This window comes from Montipora capricornis, chromosome 1 (genome assembly GCF_036669925.1).
Source record: "Montipora capricornis isolate CH-2021 chromosome 1, ASM3666992v2, whole genome shotgun sequence".
NCBI classification, from domain to species: domain Eukaryota; kingdom Metazoa; phylum Cnidaria; class Anthozoa; order Scleractinia; family Acroporidae; genus Montipora; species Montipora capricornis.
In genome coordinates, this window is record NC_090883.1 from 30,089,877 (window position 1) to 30,111,276 (window position 21,400).

At 39.1% G+C, this 21,400-nt stretch overlaps 2 protein-coding genes across 2 annotated transcripts in view; one reads left to right on the forward strand and one right to left on the reverse strand.

Annotated features, from left to right (window-relative positions):
* LOC138038315 (striated muscle preferentially expressed protein kinase-like) overlaps window positions 1–21,400 on the reverse strand; it is a 390,347-nt gene that overhangs the window by 119,466 nt on the left and 249,481 nt on the right. The window lies entirely within an intron of this gene.
* LOC138038102 (glutamate receptor ionotropic, NMDA 1-like) lies at window positions 1,772–21,396 on the forward strand. Its single transcript, XM_068883927.1, has 6 exons — window positions 1,772–1,941; window positions 13,307–13,806; window positions 15,394–15,989; window positions 18,850–19,825; window positions 20,336–20,499; window positions 20,786–21,396. The coding sequence occupies exons 2-6, from the start codon at window positions 13,417–13,419 to the stop codon at window positions 21,216–21,218; spliced, it is 2,559 nt and encodes an 852-aa protein (XP_068740028.1). The 5' UTR covers window positions 1,772–1,941; window positions 13,307–13,416; the 3' UTR covers window positions 21,219–21,396.

A 21,400-nucleotide genomic window follows, 5' to 3' on the forward strand; every position in this document is an offset into this window, starting at 1 on the left:
GCCAAAATCAGCAATTTTTGGAAATCCGCCTAACAAAGCCTAAAGTTAAGTTGCTGGAGTTATTTCTTCTCGTTTCTTGTTTTTTGCGAGAAAATTGCGTTCGAAGTTGGGCTTTTCCCCCTTTTTCAGCCTTTTCAATGCGAGCTCAAAAACTAAATCAGCAGCCTACAGTGACGTATGATATGGGGAACAGAGATTTCGTAATCAAGAGAAACAAGGTGACACAAGTGCTGCCCGTGGATGTCTTCTTCGTTGCTTTGCTGTTTCTTGCTGACTCAATATTTACGACAAACATACATAAGCTGCAAAAATAACCGCTGACTCCTCCATTCTGAGCCGCAATGCTGATGGCTCAAATCGGAATAAAAACAGGTTTTTTTAGGTGGAAAAACGACGGATATGCTACAAAGAAAACATTATTGTGCATGGTCTAAAGTGTAAATAAAAAATGCTTATTTTTTTGCTCTCAGTTTCCCATTAAACATATCTCGGTTATCCTTGTTGCTTCAAAACGCCGGACATACCGTTTGAAATCATCACTCCACTTATCCTTTTACCGGAATAGAGTCAATCGAACGCAACCTAATATCCATTTTTGACGGAACATGGGAATGTTGTTTCCCTCGGCTCGACTTTGCCAATCTTGGCCATCTAACGAACTCTGTACTATTTTTCTCTTTTCCCGGACGAGCGTTTCTTTTCCAAATGCTCCTTCGTATGGTTAAAGGTCAATCATACGTGATTGAGAAATGTATTGATGTGACAGATTTGTCGATTTGTAGGCCCTGAAAATCGATAAATCCTCTCTGGGAAAGGTAAAGAACATGAAAGCTAAGAAAGTTTGAAACGAAAAAACAAAATTTACATTGGACCCGGCAATGCCGATCGAAGTCTTAAGAGGTCTTTTAAAATTGCGAAAAGGGTAACTCATCATGATTCACGCATATTTCTTAATAAATACGCTAATTATTCGGCACATTGAAGAAATATATTTCTTTTGTAATTAGACGTTGTCGAAGAAGTAGCACAATTTGTAAATAGGATAAATTTAAAATTAATCGCTACAAGCATGCAAATGATTGGTCCACTAGGGTTTGTCTTATAGGCACCTAACAATTTTTGTTTCGTTTATCAGATATAAGTTTGACCAAAAAATAAGGCCATCGAAATAATGTCAGATGAGGTTAAAGTACCAGAACTCAAAATTAAGGGATTTAAATGTTCACTGCGTAAGCTCACATGTTATGGGCATGAGCACAGTTTGAAGCTAAAAAAAAAAGGCAAGTTTATGATTTGAAAAGGGATTTCTACCCCTCGTATGACATACAATATATCACTATGATTTAAGTATTGAAATTTCATTATTTTCCCAGGGAAAAAAACCAAAAAGACAATGCAAGATCGCCATTACAGAAAATATAACTGACTTATTTCAAGTTGATTGCTGTGTCTTTGATCTAATTGTAAGAGTTAAATTAACAGAATTGCCAAAACGAGTGCTAGTCGTATAAACGGATAACCATATCAGATGATGTTTCTTTCTTTGTCCGAAAAATTGCTTTTTCTTTGGAGGAATTAATTAAACTTATTTTTCAGTAAAAAGGTAATTATTACCGATTCGTTATTCCCCTTTATCTTCAGGAATCAATCACAGCGGGGATACCGTCTTTTGGGTGAGCTCTTAAATTGTTTTCCTTTTCATCTGTTTGCATATTTATTTTTTAGTTCAGTATTGTTGCACTGTAAGGATACAAAGGGGATGCTTAAGAGGTTGACATGATATTTCCTTGCCAACGAAGCAGGCGATATCAGACTCGATGTCTCTAGAACTGATGTCTGGTTTGAAGGGTCCGATTAGCTCTTCTCGATGGGCAAAAATCTGACTTCCGCAGACGAACGAGGAAATTTTGTGCATAAAACATGAGGTGGGATATTTCACTAGTACGTATTTGGCTTCTTATCGGCTTTGTACCATTGTTTCATCAGTCATAAGAGTAGTTTCATGTTTCAGAAATGTGTCCAAACTTTATTTTTATATTTTCATAGTCTTTTGATCGCGTACACAACAGAAACTAAACCCTTGAATGCGATAGCCGGGAATTTCAGAAGACGCATTCTGCTCTTTTATAATCAGCCTACATTTTTAATTAAAGACGTTTTTGCACAATTGTTATGTCTTTTAGTTTTACGTTCTTCTACCAAGTCTCCACTTCGTAGTAAAATTTAGGCTTGCCGTATACGTACACGCTACGAATCTGAGACTTGTTTTTTAAACTAATTTTATCACACAAGACAGTTTCATCGATAACATGGCTGATTTGAGACTCAAGTAGCGATGAATAAAGATTACAACTGCGAAAGAGACTAATTGCATCACTCGGCCAATGCTACATAGGAAACTCGATTCAATCACCTATTTTTTGTTTTTAAAGTTAAATAGAAACCATCCTTTTACACTTACAGCATATGCATAAAATATTTGTGGGCCAAACGCATTTGTGAATACGTGACACCACATAATTGAAAATGTCTTTAAGTGCGGTCACAGCTATTAGAAGGAAGCGAGGCAGTGATTTCAATGCATTTTCTAATTTGTAACTGGAACGATTTCGACTGATAATTCGATCTCAGAAATAGGAACTTCGGTGGTTATTCAAGGCGCATACACCATAGTACAACATACCATTTCTCTGAACAAAGAAACTTGATTGATTCCGAAGAAGTGACTTCGAATAATGGAAAAAATAAGGCAAAAAAAAAAAATAATAATAATAATAAAAAAAAAATAATAATAATAAGAAAATTTAATTTTGTAATGTCAAGTGAAAACCATCAATTACTGGAAATTTGCAATAATCATTTGCATATCAATGTGCATGACCTCTAACCCACTCAGTACATCGTTTTAGTTCTTTTTTTTTATAAGAACGTCTAATTTTGGGGAAGAGCCGAACGTTCTTGTTTTCTGCGTTTGAGCCTGAAAGCGTTCTTAACATGTTTTTAAAGTTGTGTGGTATACAAAGTTCGACTACAAACTGAGTTGTTCTTTAGTATATCATGCAATAAGAAAATCAAAGCGTCCCTAAGAATCTGAATGAGTTAATTGTCCTGCTAGTAGATAGCTTAACATTTCTTTTACCTTTATTTATACTCCTGATAAAAAAAAAACCAACAAAAAACACACACAAAAAAGAACAACGAAACAAACAAGGTAAATAACGACGTTCTTAACTGACTCTCATCCTAGGTATTTTCCTATTGTATTCAGAAAATCTCAGCCTGAGTGTAATTCTAAAAAAAGAGTGTATAAGCTCTTCATAGATTGCCACACATGTCAGGATTCCCTCTTAAAAAGTGCTTCTGAGACTGGTTATGAAGCAAAAATGACTCTATCATATATAAAGCCTAAGATACTTCTCCTTCCCTTAAATTAAATATTTTAACCTTTTGCGATTCTTCATATAAGCATTTTGCCAAATGTGATCTTAATTATTTATTAATTCACTGTGGTTGGTAGAGGAAAAAGTGATTGATCAAAACGCTACTATGTCCCGAAGTTGTTACGTTCTTTGGGTAATGTCACTCCATCCCACTGGATCCTCAATGTGGGACTAAACGCATTATGCTACTATTCCACTGCTGTTTCAAAAAACCCATGGCATCATTATTATTATTATTATTATTATTATTATTATTATTATAGTAATTGCCTTAGCCCTCTTCTTCTTTACTTGTGTTTTAACACGTTTCTCCAGCACATTAAATTTGAAAAATATCGTCAATTTGGCTTTTCCCTAAGGTTCCTAAATCCGATCCACTGGTTCCAGTTCGCAGACGACGCCGCTGTTATAAGTGGTCAGGAATCAGAAAATCAGCACCTAATTAACCGCTTCACAGTCTGGTGTCAATGGTTTAGTATGATAATGAGGGTTTGACAAATGTTTTACTTTTGGAATACGGAAACTGTGTACTAAGTCTGTCCAATATTTACCTAAACTGTTGATAAATGGAGTTTTGACTTCAACATATCTAACAACCAACACATGGCAGAACTGTCCTCTCTTGTACAAGACTTGATGTGTGACATTGATGAGAACCACTGCATCCCAAAAACAAACTTCTGCCGTACAGCCCCAATGTCCTATCCAAACTGTCCTGGAATTTTACTGTAGCTGACATATCAAAAACCTGGATAATAGCAAATCTTGATATTATAGTGAACAGCTATATCCGAAAATGGCTTGATATCCCGATATCTGGTACCGGCTGAGTAACGTTTTCTAGAACGCAATAAATCTGGTCTTAACATTTGCTCTCCTTCAGTTAAATTCACTCATTACCAAACAGTTCTCCGCAATTCCTTAAAAGAGTCACGGAATGATTCCCTAAAAGATCTCTGGAAGTCGTCAAGTAGTCACACCAATATTCAATAGGATGTCTTCAAATCCCCCAAGGAAGTTCTTAAAGACTTCCGTTCTAATCAAGAAGACAAACTGCAACACCACTTAACATCTCAAGGTTTCTTTTTTACAAATGTTATCAAGCACTCATTGTCATCTGTTAACTCTATTTGGTCGTCTGCTTAGTCTCATCTACCCAAGAAAATCTACAATTTTACCATTCGCTACATCAACAACTCCCATCCTACACGTACGAATATGACAAGATGGGGATTATCACAAAGTCCTGATTGCTCCTTTTGCCTTAACCCTGAGTCACTTCTCCATATTGTCGCTGGTCGTCAACATTACTTTGATCGCTCTGGAGACACGACTCAATTCGTTTCCTAATACAGTATATATTCTAGAACTAACAGTTGGTTTCGAATCTAACCTTCAAAACAGTATTATTATTATTATTATTATTATTATTAATTCGGCCCATTGGTTTGGGTGCGCTTGCCTTGAAATCCGGGAATCCCGGGTTCAAGACACGTTCTGACCTCTGGTTGAAATTGTTCCAGGTAGTCCCTGGTTCATTTTCTCAGCTTTCCTTGTCAACTAGCTTTCCTCCGCCCAGTTGGGATTCTTAACAGTTGTTGTTGAATGTTCTGTTCTGTCGTGATTTTGTGTTTCATATTATTGGCTCGTCAAAGTCCCTATGGGAAGTGGTCAATTATAAGTCTTTGTATTTAGATATAATGTCAAAGAAATGGCATGAATAAAATCAGCGTTTCGTATGGTAGCACCCCCGTGGTCGATCAGTTTTCATATTCAGTTTGAATTTCAGCAAAAAAGGTCGGCTTATCTTTTAATAGAAGAAAATATAATCCTTTTCTTGAAGCCGCTACGTAATTATTTGATTTTTTTTTTTTTTTGCGACCACATGCAAAACAACCTTGGCTTTTGATTTGTATCACTCTTACAATTTCGTCTCTACCTTGAGGTGTCATCTATTGTTTGCAACTATTGAGTGTGGAATTCGGTGCTGCAGCGGGGTTGGTTACTGAATATATTGCGAATACAAAGTGCCTTTAAATGTCGGATATCACATAAAATTGCAATCATTGCTTACTAATTACTCTCAGTGCTATGCTCCGAAGGGTGGTCTCTCCTTTTGAGGGGATAAAGGGAATAGGCAAAGCCCAGTTCGAGACCTGCTCAATTCCCGTTAGTTTGAACAGCCGATTTTTATGTTCACGCTTAAACGGTGTTATTTTTTTGATGCGAAATTCTTTTGGGATGCTATTCCACAATCTTACACCTATTCTAGCAAAAGAAAATAATAGTTGGTTAGTTCTAGAAGCTTTGACGTATAGATTACCCGAGAGAATCTTGTGAAGTGATGATGAACCTGTTCGGAGTGGGAAAAGAGCATAGAAATATTAGAAGGGCCACGATGATTATTCAGTAATATCATGCATCATAGAGTAAACCAAGTGAGAATAGAGCATTGATATTGGTAGGGTTTTGGAGTGAACGAATAGCGGGGCACTATGAGTTTTACTATCCACAAAGTACATTAGTCGTAGAGCACGTTTTTGTAAAATGAGAACCTGATTTTGATGGAAGTTAGCAGCTTGGCCCCAGGCCATAAGACTATAGGAAATATAGGGTTCAATTAAGGAGCGGCAGATGTTAAGAAGAGACGTAAATGGGAGAAGGTGTGTTACCACCGATTTCATTGATACGCGACCCCCGAATCGAAACTCTCGCGCGCATTTGGCGATCCGCTTCTGTCAATCATGCGCTCCTTGTATGGTGTTATAGGATTCAAGAATATGGCAACCACTGTGTAGCCTGTTCGTTTACCATGGTTGCTTGTTATTCTTCAAGTTTACTTTGGCAAATGGTGTTTTTGCTCGTGTAGAGGTTTAGCGTAAGCGTTATAGCAAAATTTCTGCACACGGGGAAGACATTTGTGACGAAAAGTCGGGAAATCTGCAGAAATACCTCTAAGGTTCATTAGCCAGCCCGAACTGTAAAAGCAAGACAAATGGTTGGTAGGTGAAAATTCACATAAATAAACGAACATGCAGCAGACCATACTGATCGCTGATCGCTTAAATGAAACTGAATAATAGTCCCTTACTTTTCCTGTTATAAAGCTCATGTTCTTTATATGCATCGATTTGTGGAAGCCACACAGCTGACTGTCTTTCCTCTTGTGTATTGAAGACATTTCTGTCTTTCATCTTCGGGAGATTGCTATTGTTCAATGACTCTCCTTTATGGTCGTTTCTTTATGCCGATTTAGGCGATTATTTTTTAACCTACTGTCCATTTGTCTTGCTTTTCCTGTCCGGGCTGGCTAATCAACCGTGGATGTACTTCTGTAGATCTTTCGAAAATTTCTTCACAACTGTCTTCCCCAGGTGCAGAAATCTTGTTAAACCCCTGCATGAGCAAAAATACCACTCACCAAAGTAAACTTGAAGAATAACAAGCAACCATGGTAAACGAACAGGCTACACAGTGGTCGCCATAAACTTGAAAACAATAGCGCCTTTCCTATAACACCATACAAGGAGAGCATGATTGAGGGGGGTCGCGTATCAATGATATCGGTGGTAATCTTGCTATCATACTAATTCCTTTACTAACTTTTGATGAGATATGATAAATATGATTCTTCCAAGAGAGATTATTATCTATCAGAATTATTCACTCCGTAGGGAGTGGATAATGCCCAATTACTCCAAGGTAGCGAAGCAATCAGATTGCTTGAAACACAAAGATCACTGAGTGAGTATATACTATGTTTATTACATAAGCATAGAGATTTACGTACATTTCCGTGATGAAATAAAAATGACTTATGATGTTTTCACTTGTGAAAATTGTCGTATCGGCCTTCTGATTGGTCGGACGATTTAATTTTTTTCACTAGTATAAAATTGTTGTATCAGTCTTTTGATTTGCTAATATTATGTTGAACTTTGGCTCGAGTGGCCTGTGCACCGACAGCGGGAGTAAAATTTTGTAAACATGGCGGCCGACTGGTGTATGGTTTTCAAAGTTTTTGATCTTTTATTGCTTACTTTTCACCACAAAATACTTCAGAAGATCTTAAAAGTTTTAAAAGTGCTCAAGCGAGGTATGGAAGGTAAAGATTTCTGTCATTTCAAAAATATTTTGTTATTTGTTTGGGGCTTTTGTTCACGGTCGGTGGTTTGATAGCCTCTCGATTAACTCATACCTCGTTAACTTTATGATCTCTGTACGTATATAATAAACAAATTAATTCGTGGTTGGGTCTTTTGCACGATTTTTATTACTCACTCGTTGTAACTTTAAACTCACTGGTTCGTTTTCGCGATCCTTCACAACTCGTGAATAAACATGATCGTATATTATACATACGCATTCACCAACCATGAAGTAATCTATATGTAGAGAATTAACACTCTTTTAACGGCAGGGATGCTGCCAATTCGAGGTAATGGATTTGTTCTATCGACTTGGACTCTGCAGCCTCCAAACACGATTCGAGCACAGCTTCAGTCTTTAAAGAAATAGACAGAAATTGTAAACAATTGAGAGTTGTTTGTAAAGTGATTGCATCCCAAACCGGTTCCTCTGAAGAAAGTAATTCGGTGGACTTGTGTTGCGTTGACTTTTTCCTCGAAACTGTGTAAGAATTTTGATGCAGAAACCTACGAAATACATGTATACACTGAGTTGCTTCCATCCACCTGTGATATACACGATGATACAGATCTCTTTGAGGCTTTGAAAAAGTTGAAAAAGGAGACGCTGCCTTTGTACGGGTTAAAAAATGAAAAAAACAGACATCGAGGTACTGCGTGGTGACAAAGACTCGACAGTGGTTATTATCCCCGGAAAAGTCTACATTGGAAAACTTGAATCTACGATGGAAGAAGGTACTACACAAGGAAAATATGAGACCACAAGTGATAGTACGCTGTCGGACCTCAGTTCCTTCCAAGATTTCCTCTATTAAAACTTCAGCAAAAATTCTTTCCTAACCTTGCACTACACCCACTTTCGCCCCGTTCCCAATCAACCAGCCCGACTCTACGCTACAGCAAAAACCCACAAGTTTGAAAACCATAACCAAATTACAACAGACAACCTCAAGCTCAAACCTATCATTAGCACCTGTGGCACATATACTTTTATGAAACAGCTAAAGCCCTTTCCAAGTGACTTAGCACCAATGGCTGAACACCAACATACTATTAAGAAAACATTGGACTTCGATGTTACCTCTCTGTTTACCAAAATACCTTTAGACGAAACCGTAAACCACATCTTAGACAAAATATACAAACAACACAAACTGCGCCAGATTGCTTCACGAGCAAACTTTAAGCGTCTCCTTGAGTCACTGAAGGGACTGTGTTCAGTTTTGACGGTAAATTGTACAAGCACGTAGATGGATGCAGTATTGGAAACCCATTGTCTCCCACCCTAGCTAACATCTTTATCTGTAAACTAGAGGAAGACGTCATAACACCACACAATTTTCCATTCTATGAAAGGTACGTGAATGATTGTTTTACCAAAAGGAAAATAACTGCTCCCAACAATTTACTTGTAAAGTTAAACAGCTACCATCCAAACAAACAAACAAACAAACAAACGGCAAACACGCAAGATGGAGTCAACCTTCAAGTTGAAAGAAAAAATCGCACACCCATCACACGTCGTTTACAAAGGCAAGTGTATTTCTGGACAAACATACATTGGCGAAACAGCACGCAACCTTGAGGTTCGTGTCAATGAACATTTAGATGTTAATAAGGAGTCGGAGCCAGCCAAGCACATTAGAAAACACCCTAACCGCAAGTTCGCGTGGGAAGTTTTAACCACTGCCCATTCAAGGTTTAAAAGGAGAATAAAAAAAGCCCTCTACATTGCACGCTTCCGTCCAGATCCTGTCGTTCAATCACTGCTAGACCTCACCTTGTTCCCCATGGGAACAGGTGTCACATAACTGGCTTTGCCTGAACTATAAGAACATTGAGCGTATGCAGATTATTTTACTCTGATGATGATCAAATTGATTGGAAACGTTTAGAGTCATAATTTTAAGACCTTTTACCTTAAAGGTTTATATTTTTATGTTTAAAATAGTGTGGTATGAATTTTATCAGTGGTGTATTTTCCAGTAAAACACTCCAGCCTATATAATAAATGAGGCTCTTTCCGGACCCAGTTGGGAGAATTCTGAGGCCGTCTTTTCCTTCGACAAGAAAGCTTTTAAGGCACACTTCCTGTTCTTGTTTAAGCGTAATCCCTGCAAAGAATTTAAGCGCTCCTTCCGGCACATTGTTGAATTGAATTTCGTTTCGGTCCATGAAAGGACGAATCCGCTGCCCGCTGTTCTTCGTTGTTTATAATTCTCTATTTCCGGTTGTGTGACATAAGAGCCTTTTGTGAGTTATCCAAAGAATCTGGGTGTTCTGCACAGGCCAATGAATAAATTTGTGTCAGGCCTTCCTTTTCCTCCTCTTCCTTACCCCTACCCCTCAGGAGGGGCTGATAGACTGCGGTCGACGCCTTCATACAAAGGTTTTGTTAACTCTGCCATTTCGAGGGCAACAACTCCTTCTGTTGAAAGAGCCAGCACATTTACAGATGCCACCTCTTCTTAATAACTATTTTCGCTAGAACGTGACCTCTAGTAAAAGACAGCTAACGTACAGAGTTATTGCTTTCCCAACAGCTTTCCGACGACCTGCAAGAACGACCTTCAAGTGAATGAATTTCGTTATCCTTCAAATTATAAACAAGATATGATAAAAGTAGAATTTCTCAACTTAATTGGCCAAGATATGAACGATAGCAGTATGGTTACGCGTTTTGTTTTAGTCGAAAAAGATACATATTCTTCTGTAGTGCAAACACGATTGAGGGCTTTGTACTGACACTCTCGGCTCATACTCTGTATTTCGCCTGCTTATGCAAGCATGATATGCAAGAATAATTTTTTGTTGCTGATTCTGATTTAGTGTCATTTTTTTTGCTGTTCGTGTTGTTATCTCATCAGAATAGAGCAGTTTTCAATTGAGTGTCGAAAGTAATTAGCGAATTGCTTTGGGAGTTTGCATTACTTCTCTCAGTGATTGGTTCAAAATTCTCCCGCCATTTTTTCAAGCAATAACAAGTGAAACCAAAACCAATCGTGGCTCGCGCGTCCACATTTTCCCCCGCTTTGTGTCGGTTACGTGTAATTACTACAAGTTTTGATTGGTTTACTGGATTCTCTCCGTCCTTTTTGATTGGCGAAAGTAATTACTTTGGTTTTGGTTTTACGACACTCGATTTAAACTCGCTCTAGGGAATGATTATTATTTTTATTTGTAGTATTTGAATTCACTGATGAAACTTAAACACACGACCTTTCGACATCCTTGCGTACTTTGTATTCTTTTTTATCTTTTTTCCATTGCCCCACAATATAGGCACTGAAATATATGTACGGTCAAACGACTACTTCATTCGTTTATCTAAGCCCATTAAATGCAGGTATCACACCATTTTCTGTTGGGATTGGCTTGAAATGTGTACCACACACTCACCCTTATTTCTCGGCTTGCAAGGTGGATGCTCTTAAAATTCCTTTTCCCTGAGTAGGATAAAGTGTTCAAATCAGCCCAATATAAAGAAAGCATGACATAGTACTAGCAGTGAAAAATTACATAGTGATTTTCGCGACTTGATTGTTTTTTATTAGATGGCTTGTGGTACATTGTGGTTATTAAACGCAAATTACAAACAACAAGCTGCCCGCTGAGTCAGAAGACTGTGTATGCTAATTTGCTAATTTATTATTTTAAACGTTTAGGATTATCAAAAGAAGAGCCATTTTGTCTGATTTTACGGTGGAAAATAAGATCTTGACCGCTTAATTGCTCCCCTTTTGTATACAGCTCTTCTTACATGTTCGTATTGCTGGATATAACAAAAATCTCAGACAGGGTTCCTGTCTTCTAGTTTATGGCTAGTCTCAGCTCTGACCATATGGAATTTAAACTTGAAGAAAAAAGATATAATATATTTCAAAGACTGGAAGGAAATGGGAAAAACGCATCCGTAACTTTCCTGCATGCACCTCCTCGCTTGCATCCGGCAATCGCATGCAGTGCAAAACCTGTGGCGTGGCTTATTTCCAGAGTACAATGCCTCTTGGGTCAAGCCAAGCTTCATTTAAATAAACGTATTTGTGTGAAGGTCGGTTTTAATCATGAAAACAAACTATAAAACGATGTAAATTTTCAACGCGACGCATTGAAAGGGACGGCTGAACACTGGCATTCGGTGAAACGAGTAACAACCTCTCTAGCGAACATTGCCGGTATGTTAGTAAGGCATTTAAGTTTGGTAAATAATTTTGCTGTATCTTAGACGGAAAATTACAAACACGCGACTGTATCTTTTCAACGCACCTGTAAGTACTACTCAACTGTTTAAAACGCTAAAAGAATGTAAGAGAAGTTTGCATGTTAATATTAAGCAGCATTGATCTTAAAAAGTGGAATATTCTTATATTACTTGTTGTGTGCTTAGTTTATTGTGAATGTGTTTACGATCCTGTCGTTGCTGTTCAAGAACATTGTATGAAGACTTCCCACTAGGTTGCCACTGTTTGCTATTGGGATCCTCGACACCTGTATTTATCAACAGAAAGTTCAGCATCTCTGGGCCGGTTATTGCAAAAAGATATGTATCATTTTGGAACTATAACTGTGTTAAGTGTTTAAAATTTAAGTGGTCAACCTAGTTTGAATATAAACGAAAATAGTCTTTTGTCAAAACGGAGATCTATTAACATTCACATTAGGGTCTTCGCACAAATACTGATATCCATGAAAGATTAAACAAGACCAAAGTTTAAATTTACGCAAAACAAAATGACAGAACAAAAGGTATTATAGTTGCGTTAAAACATGTTCATTGAATGCTCTCATCTTTGGTTGTGTCGTTAGTGGGAAGTCTCCAACTTATTGGTCATTACATATTCCTTTATCAGTTATCATTGTCTCATTAATGTTCTTCCTCAGGCTTCAAGTACAGCACGGACCATACTAAATCAAAATATTTACTTCGTTTAAAGAGCTCAAAGCTTTATTTTGCAAATATTTTTTCCGAGTTTTAAATGAAAAGTCTCAGTTACAAAACGTCCTGTGCTTGACTTCAACGCACTTCCCTATCAAACTAAAGAATGGGTATTTTGTGTTCCTTATCACAGGTCGGCTCGAGGAACTGCATGAACATCAATCACATCTTGAAAAAAATCGTTTAACGTCGAGGAAAACGAGCGAAAAAGTCTGCACAATGAACAGTTCTGAGGCTTTATGGTAAAATAACGTTCTCCTAAAATAGATCGGATGGTGTTTTCGTTTTATGAACCTATAAACCACGTTTTCTTAAGCGACACAACGTACCGTCTATGAACATGATGATAAAATCTAGGGCATTTTACCTATGTCATAATAAGAGGACCTACAAGAAGTATTTGATAATCAATCCCTTTACGTGTTTTTCATGCATGATATTATTTAATCCGGTTCTGACGATTCGATGACTCCTCTGTAAGTCACCGGAAAACTGCCACCAGCAAGGTGGTTTTTAAGACCGTCTGGGTATAAATGGAACATTAACTGGCAAACCGTTTTAAATGCAACCGCTATGTACTTTAAATTCGGAATAGAGAATGTGCGAGTAACTTTCTTCTCAGAGAAATTCATCACGGTAGTCTGGACTTCCTGTATGCTTGAATTGTACTTAGTGTGAGCGGAACTGACTTGGCGGCATTTCGTGTATTGTGGATGTAATATTAACAAATAGAAAATTCAAGAAAGAATCGCCTTACATCGTTGTTTTTTATTCTTCAACAGAAGCAGCATATTCGGTAACGTTTGCAATTCATGATGCAGACTCTGGATGAGGAAGTAAATCATTTGCCATAAAAAGGTTTAAAGTTGATGCCTTGGATCAAGGAAAAGGCATGAGCGTCTCCCAAAGGACACTGCTGACTGTAATAATTATACTGGTATTAGATTACGCACTTTCGGATGACAATTGCAATGAAGAAAGGCCATCGTCCTTGACTGTACTTGGAGTGTTTGACTTGAATGACACGAACTCTGTGCTTGGCTTCGAGAATGCCATTTCCCTTCACAATTCGCAGTGGGAAGAACACTGTGTCCCTCGTTTGACATCCTCGAAAGTATTCGTCAAAAACGAGATGAGCGTGAACGAGTTAATAGATCTTGTTGGTAGTGTGTTAAACAATGGAGCTTGCTTCATGGTGTATGGCTCACAGAGTAGAGAAAAGAAGATTGTGTTGGACCTTGTAAGGGGTCGAGCAATTAACATTATCACTGCCGTGCGAGAGGTGAGCACCTTAAATTAAGTTATCTGTCTAGGCTGTCACATCTTGTAGTCAACATCACCGCTATAGATAACACCACATACTGGTTATGGAGAGCTTGCATCGTGTTTTTTGAGGAAGTGACAGGCAACTCCATAGAACCTTACCTTTCTCCTTAACGTCAATAACGATAACCATGTCGTCGATTGAAGTCTAGCCGAGTGCAAGCGTTATATAATTGGGAAGACTACATATTAAAACAAATTACTAGAAATTAAAAGCAATCAAACAAATTGTTAGTTCTTAGTGAGAAAAAACCTCGCGGAACATATAAGAGAAACTCAAACCCTCCTATGACGATGGGTCCCGGAATCGAACCCGGGCCACGATGGTAGAAGCCTATTTATAATACTCTCATCACTGCCCCAATCCTGTTTCCCAAGTGTTAGCCTCACCTTTGTTTAGAAATACAAGCAATAAATTCCGGGGGGAGGGGGGTACTCCCTTATATGGGCTATATAGGTATGTGCGGCCCCAAAGGGTAGGGGTTTTCAGCCGTTTTGGTCATAAATAGGGTATCGATTTTGGCCAATTTTCCTCCATTTTGGTCATAAATAGGGTATCGATTTTTGCACTCTAGTCTTGAATTGGTTTTTTTATTTAGAAGAAGTTACTTTTTTATCATGTCCTCCTTCCTCTGGGAGTACCCCCCCCCCCCCCCGGGAATAAATTTCACCAGAGTGATCCCAGTTTGGCTTCACTCCTTAAGCAAATACTAACATTTAATTTTTAAATAACCCAGCCAAAAAGCCACAAAATCTTTAAAAAAATTCACTGTTAATAATAACATGCTCGAGAGAATCGCCTTCTTTCCCAAAAAGGTGGTATCCTCTTGCACATGCTGTAACCTCAAAGTTGAATATAGCGATAATAAAAATTCCTTCGGCAGGCATTGACAGGAAATTCATGTTGAAAGTATCAGAACTATTTAACTTTTAAAATCACGTGATTTTGCGTTTAGAGGGTAGATCGAAAGTGAATTTCATAAGAGTGTTGATCTATCACTTTGCGGTCTTCCCCCGGCACAGTCACAAATGGATTTATTTTTAGATACACTTTGCGCGCGAAACCAACAAAGGGCCATCAATTTTAACCAATCAGAAGAAGCCATATCACGCGGGACTGCTTCTGCCATGTTTTTTTTTTTTCGGGGACATGAGAACTAATTTTCGCGGGAACGAATATTTTAAAAATAGACTCATTTGTGACTGTGCTGGGGAGCCCACCCAAGCCATAACAATACTCTTATCTGATTTACTCTTGGGTAAATTCAACATTCGGAAAACCTTTTCACTGGGTAGATCGTTGCGGAATAACTCATTGTAAGATTTAAGGCAGAGTTCCGTGAAGTGAAATTTGAAAGGAATCAAGGAGAACGAAAAACCCGGCCCAAGCTGGGAGTTCCGGTTGAGCGAAATAGTTTAACTCAGGCTGATGTTCCAAATGATGCGATCGCATGTTGAACAGTGACAAGCAGTGCATGTAGTGGCGCTGGTTGGGTAAATGATTTTGCTTGAGCTAGGAAACTTTTTATTCTGAATTTTCTTGCAGTTCTATGAACAACCACCTTTCGAAGAAGTGACCTATAATTATGATCCTGTCACGGTGGCTAGTATGAACAGGACAACAAGCATTGAGACAAAGATAAACGCTCTCTTATCGTTCTTAAACGAAATCAAGTGGGGCAAGTTTGTTGTTGTATCAGACAATGACTACCAATCGGTCGGTTTTGTAAGTCTACTACAAGAGCATCTTCCTCCCAGGAATATGAGAATTACGGAATGGCTGGTTTTCTCTGGCGATGACACTTTCGAAGATATTTTTTACCGATTTCAAACTTTGAGTGACGGTGTGACAACGTTTCTGTTGGTAACTAACAATTTAAAAGTGTCATTGAACACATTTATGGGCGCGGCGGAAGCGTCCATACAAGTTGACACATGGGTAGTAGTGTCTGATCTTCACGTAGCGACCTTTCACTACTCTCTTTTTCCACCCACGGACGTGTTCTCACTGACACCCAAGACAACTAAAGAGATACCCATAAGTGCATTTGTGGAGGACGCAGTTCGTGCAGTCAGCCTCGCTCTTTCAAAAAGGCCGCGCAGCAAAGGATATAGCTGCCCAAGAATGAAGGAAATGAGAAGGTGAGATAAATGTGTATGAAATGTGTAATAGCTGCAACATGAACGAGGCAGTGTGTGATCCAGTGATTAAGACGCTTGATTTTCATGCTTCGGATACTCAGAGGTCAAATCTCGCTATTACCACTGGCTGAAGTTTTCTTCAGTGCTCACGAATTCAGCTCCCCTGTTGTTTGTTAATTATACAACTGCTTGTCCTCCTGGCAGGTAGCGTTTGTACGTAAGCTGTGTTTGATTATAAATATTTTTTTCAGGTTGCTGATTCAGCTAGATTTACCTTACCTTCTAATTCCTTAATCCTGGCATGTGTCAGGTTCTCTCAATTGATCTTGAGTGACCTTCGATTTTACTTCGCATGGTAGTTAGCATTATGGCCCAGCACCTTATCTAAGTCATGAATTGTTATTTGCTCCCGGTGCACTTGAAGCCTTTGACAGAGCCCCTTATTACATTACTTCTGAAAAGCATGTAAACTTGGCGCTGGTTTTAACTAAATTGAGCAACGTTGCACACCATCAGGAGACTAGAGGGATGGTCATTTCATTTCTTTTGTTTTGCGATTCCTTTGTCTGCCCCTCGTGAATTGCTCACTAAGGGGCTTGGTCTCAAAATGCGTCGAGTTCCGTTGGCATTTCGGGGATTCAGTTTTAAAGATAAGCTGGAGCCAACCAAATCCCAAGCAATTATTATTCTAAAGATCTTTGAATAATAACCCAATAATACTAGGTTGAATACATGGTATGGGAATGTGAAAGTGATTCTTGCACTTAAATGGACAATTTTCAAGAAATTGCCTAAGTATACACCTGAAAAATTCAGGCGGCTTCAACGGGATTGGACTGCACCCATGACCTCTGCGATGCCAGTGCAATGTTCTACCAACTGAGCTATGGTTAGCCACAGAATTGGGAGCAGGTCAATTTGTTGGGCTCATGTGTTCCCGTGAAAGGCCCCGATGAATGACATAAATGTATTTCTTTCATTCATGGTATGGCTTTGTTCATGGAGACTGAATCACGTCTGCCGAGGAATCGTATACACTCAATCAACTTGTTAAAATTAATGTTGGAATCTGCTGGAAAAAAAGGAAAACTAACACTGTTCCCTACAATAGGGACCTTAAGCAAAGACTGGGAAGACGACGGTTACGAGAAGGTCTTCTGAAAATATTATTTCCCGTTATTGACATAATTTTGCGATTACTCCAAGTCACTCGGCATGGAAAGTGTGAGTCCAAATTCCAAGAATAAAATTGGCGACAATGGTGTGGATATTGAGAGAGAAAATTGAAAATTCGTCGTCAGGTTCTCGCGTCCTCCACATGACCTGAAATGTGATCATTTCACGTCGTTGTCAAGACGAGAACCGTAAAGCCGGAAATGTATCAAAATGTACAACGCACGTGCAGGGCGTGCAGAACAGTACTATTGTTTTTGGTAATTAGACCTATTGTTTTGTGGTCTTCTCGTAGCCGTCGTCGTCGTCCTTGCTTAAGGCCTTGCTTAATGGCTGCCAAGTGCAAACGACGTCGGTTGTTTTCAAGGGTAGTTCAGTGCTTATAAGGCCCTGAACTTCTACGAGGTTATTATGTACACACCAAAAGTCCATAACCCAGAAGTGTGAGTCTCTCTCACTGGAATTGACACGTGTAGCCCGGGTCACGATACAATTCTAATGTACAACTGTAGCTTTACTATTGTGACGTAACTTGAATACCCTTGTAAACTACTTGTGTAAGTTCCAATTACAAGAGGTTTATTTCTTCAAGCTGTTGGTCAACTGCTGCAATTATATACTCGATTGCGTCGACAGAGAGGCGATATTTTCCCCGAAATTCAAGGGGATTTTCAATGCCAAACACGCATCTTTCCTCAAAATTTCCAGGCTGCCGAAGAACTCGGTGCCTCAATGGTTCTTTCAGATCAGCTTCGCTCGACGAGAACATATCAAAATTTCGAAATACGCTTCCTACAAGTCTTACGTTAAAGTGCCCCTGTGATTAAAAAAAAAGCTTTGATACTTATCCAAAGGCCGTTTACTTCGAGTATAAGTTTTGGATTTCACGGTCCGACATTAGTCACGTTCAAAACTGACCGATTGGACCTCAGAGGGTTGAATCCAGGGAAAAGTGACGTCAAAGGCTCACTAGCTTAAAATTTCAGCGTTTGAATGCAACTAATTATTTATGTAAAACACGACTTTAAAAGTCTGAAAGCTCAAAACTCCAGTGCTGCTTTTTCAAGCATTGCATTCTTGAACTAGTGAGCCCTTGACGTCATTTTCTCCTAGATCCAGCTCTCTCAAGATCTTAAAGCTGCTAATGACGGACCATTAAATAGGAAAATTTCCGTTAAAAGAAACAGGTTTCACTTTTAAATTAAGGCTTGAAACATTGGTCGCTTAGTGTTTAGTTACCATAGATTTCAAAACCAAATAAAAATAAGAATTGATTTTTTGATCACAGGAGCACTTTAAGCTTACAACTAACTTATGACTTGTAGTGAGCAGTTTAAAATAACAAGTTGGACGTTTGCAAAGATACAAGTCGGACTACTGTAAAACTCTTATTGAATTGTACACATTTCAAACTCTTCAGGTGTCGGGCTACACCTGTAATTACAAGTCGGAGTCTTGTAACAACGACTTGTAACAATGTTTATTGAACTCATTTTCGTGTGCACATGTAAATACAAGGGTTCAACTTGTATACTACAAGTGTGACTTTTTTATTGAATTGACCTCTGGGTTATGAACCTTAATACATGGGGCTTTCCACCTTTTGAATAAACGCCGCCTGTGGTCCCTCGTTGGCCATAAATTTTCCCTAGAAATATAATTTAACCATTTTATATTTTTTGATTAGACTTTTATCGGATATAGACTTTCACGGGTCTTCTGGACCAGTACAGTTGGACAGTATGGGCAATAGAGTACCTCTTGGATATGACGTTTACATGATGGTAACACAAGAGAAAGGGGCAGACCCTCCAACTCTTATCCACCAGCTTGGTTATTGGCACAATGGAAAGCTATATATTACCAACCAAAACGAAATGCCCACACTAAAAATCCTCGTCAACGAGTATCCTCCAAATGTAATGTCGCAACCAAAAATCCCAGGTGAGCCTTGCCATTCTAACTCCATGCCTTGTACGAAGACAATCGACACCCCGAACGGCAAAACAGATATCGTGCTCTGTTGTTACGGCTTCGTCGTCGATGTTGTACAGATGGTCGTCATTGAACATGCATTCGTTCCAGAGTTGGTTTTCTGCTCAGATGGGCAATATGGAGTGTATGACGAGGTCAACAATACTTGGAATGGTGTCGTATCAGAACTTCTCAATGGAAGAGGTGATGTTAGCTTTGATTTGTACATCAGTTCACGTAGAGCCGCAGTTGTCGACTTCACCGAACCGTACATGCCATCCGGAATTCGACTTTTGGCAAAGGAAAGGGAGAGCCTGGACAATGAAATAGCCTGGCTTTCCTATCTACGACCATTCACTACACCGGTTTGGCTGACGCTTCTTGGTTCCCTAGGTTTCATGATTATCTTTCTTTGGGGAGTTGACAAGATCAGTCCCGTAAGAGCATCTAAGAAACTTTTCCACAAAAATTCAGCCTTCAAGCTTGACAACGCTGTTTGTTATGCACTGGCCTTAGCATTTGGCCGCCCAGCAGATGAGGCGAAACCGTCTACGAATGGTGCTCGGTTGTCCTCTGTGGCATTCGGAATGGCAATGCTAGTGTTTGTGTCTACTTATTCAGCCAACCTGGCAGCTTTCCTTATTGTCGAGGACAAAACTACTCCAGTAAAGGACATCTATGACCTGAAGGTAAGGCACTTTAATTTCGAAAGGCAGGTCAATTTAATGTTTGCCTTTAATTTTCACTCGATGACAGAAAGTAGAATTTAAGGGCAAACGACGGAAAAAAAAGTTGACCTGCCCCAGTTTTTCGAAGGGTGGATAGCGCTATTCAGTGGATAACTCAATTGGTTGTAGTGTTTGTCTGCTTCAAACTGCGTGATTTATCCGGTGGATAGCGTTATCACCTTTTGAACAACCGAGGACTGATGCGCAAGAATTGGCGTGCAAGGAAACGTCAAAGAAAAAAGTTTCGCTATATCATAGAAACAAGGCTTCAACATGAGAATAGCTAGGTGGATTCTGTACTTCTTTTTTACTCTGGGGTGATAGGAAAGGTCTTATTTGGGACAAGGACGTCTTTTTTGCGTCTTTTTTAAAGGAAGATTACATAACTTCACCATAAAAGATTACATAACTAAAAAAACAAACTTTCTTATGATAATATGCGTTCTAAATTACACGATTTTCGTTTGACAGATCGAGCGTCCTCCTGAAGGCTTTAAGTATGGCACCATTGAGGGATCTTATATGGCTGATTACTTTAAAAACAGTGAAAACACCTACTTTCGGCACATCTGGTACCATATGCGGGATAACAATGTAAAAAGCCTTTCAGAAGGGGTCCAGGCAGCCAGAACAGGGTATGTTGATTTAAAAGTGTAACTTCCTACTCGTGTGCTTCATCGGAGGGGGGAAGGGGGGAGGAGAAAAGTGGAGAGGGGAAGAAAGAAAAGAATATAATCGAATAAAAGTTTATTTAACTACGCTGGCCACACACAGCAGAAGCTGATTTCCAGGTATGTGTCTCAATCCTATTGTCTTTATTGTACAATGGATTCATGAAACGTACACCATTCAAAGTACTCTACTGTACTATTCGTTTCATTCATCGATGTTACTTTTTCGTTGAACCTCATTTTATCACAGAAAGCTTGATGTTTTCATCGCCGATTACGTTGGCCTGGAATACGAATCAGTGAATGACCCCTACTGCGAGCTTAAGGTGGTCGGTGACCCTTTCGCAATGTCGGGGGCCTCGGTTGCAGTCAAAAAAGGCAGCCAACTCTTTAAACCTCTGTCAGAGGCGCTCCAGAAAATAAAGGCCAAAGGACTGACGGACTTCATCGAGAGATTTTGGGTCAAAAAGTTCTCCTGTACACGCGATATTCCTCCGGCTCAGCTGAAGTTAGAAGACCTCAGTGGACTTTTTTTACAGTTAACTATCGCTATTGTGGCCTGCATTGCTGGCAATGTGTTTCACGGAATATTTCTTTACGCGAGAGAAAGATGGAAGCAAAAGAAAACAGAGGACCGAGAAGAATTAAGATGTAGATTTTCTCAAGCAGAAACACTCGTCTGATAGCATGTAGCATGTGTCAGTAACAAGAAAGAGGAGTATTCGGTTACAGTCAAAGTTATTTGGGAGGATAGGCACCCGGCAAATGTGATCAGAAATTAGTACGTTCACAAAGTGGAAATTTTATACGTACGCGGAAAATTATAACTCCTCCCCCCCCCTCCCCCCCCCCCTAAGTGCGGCAT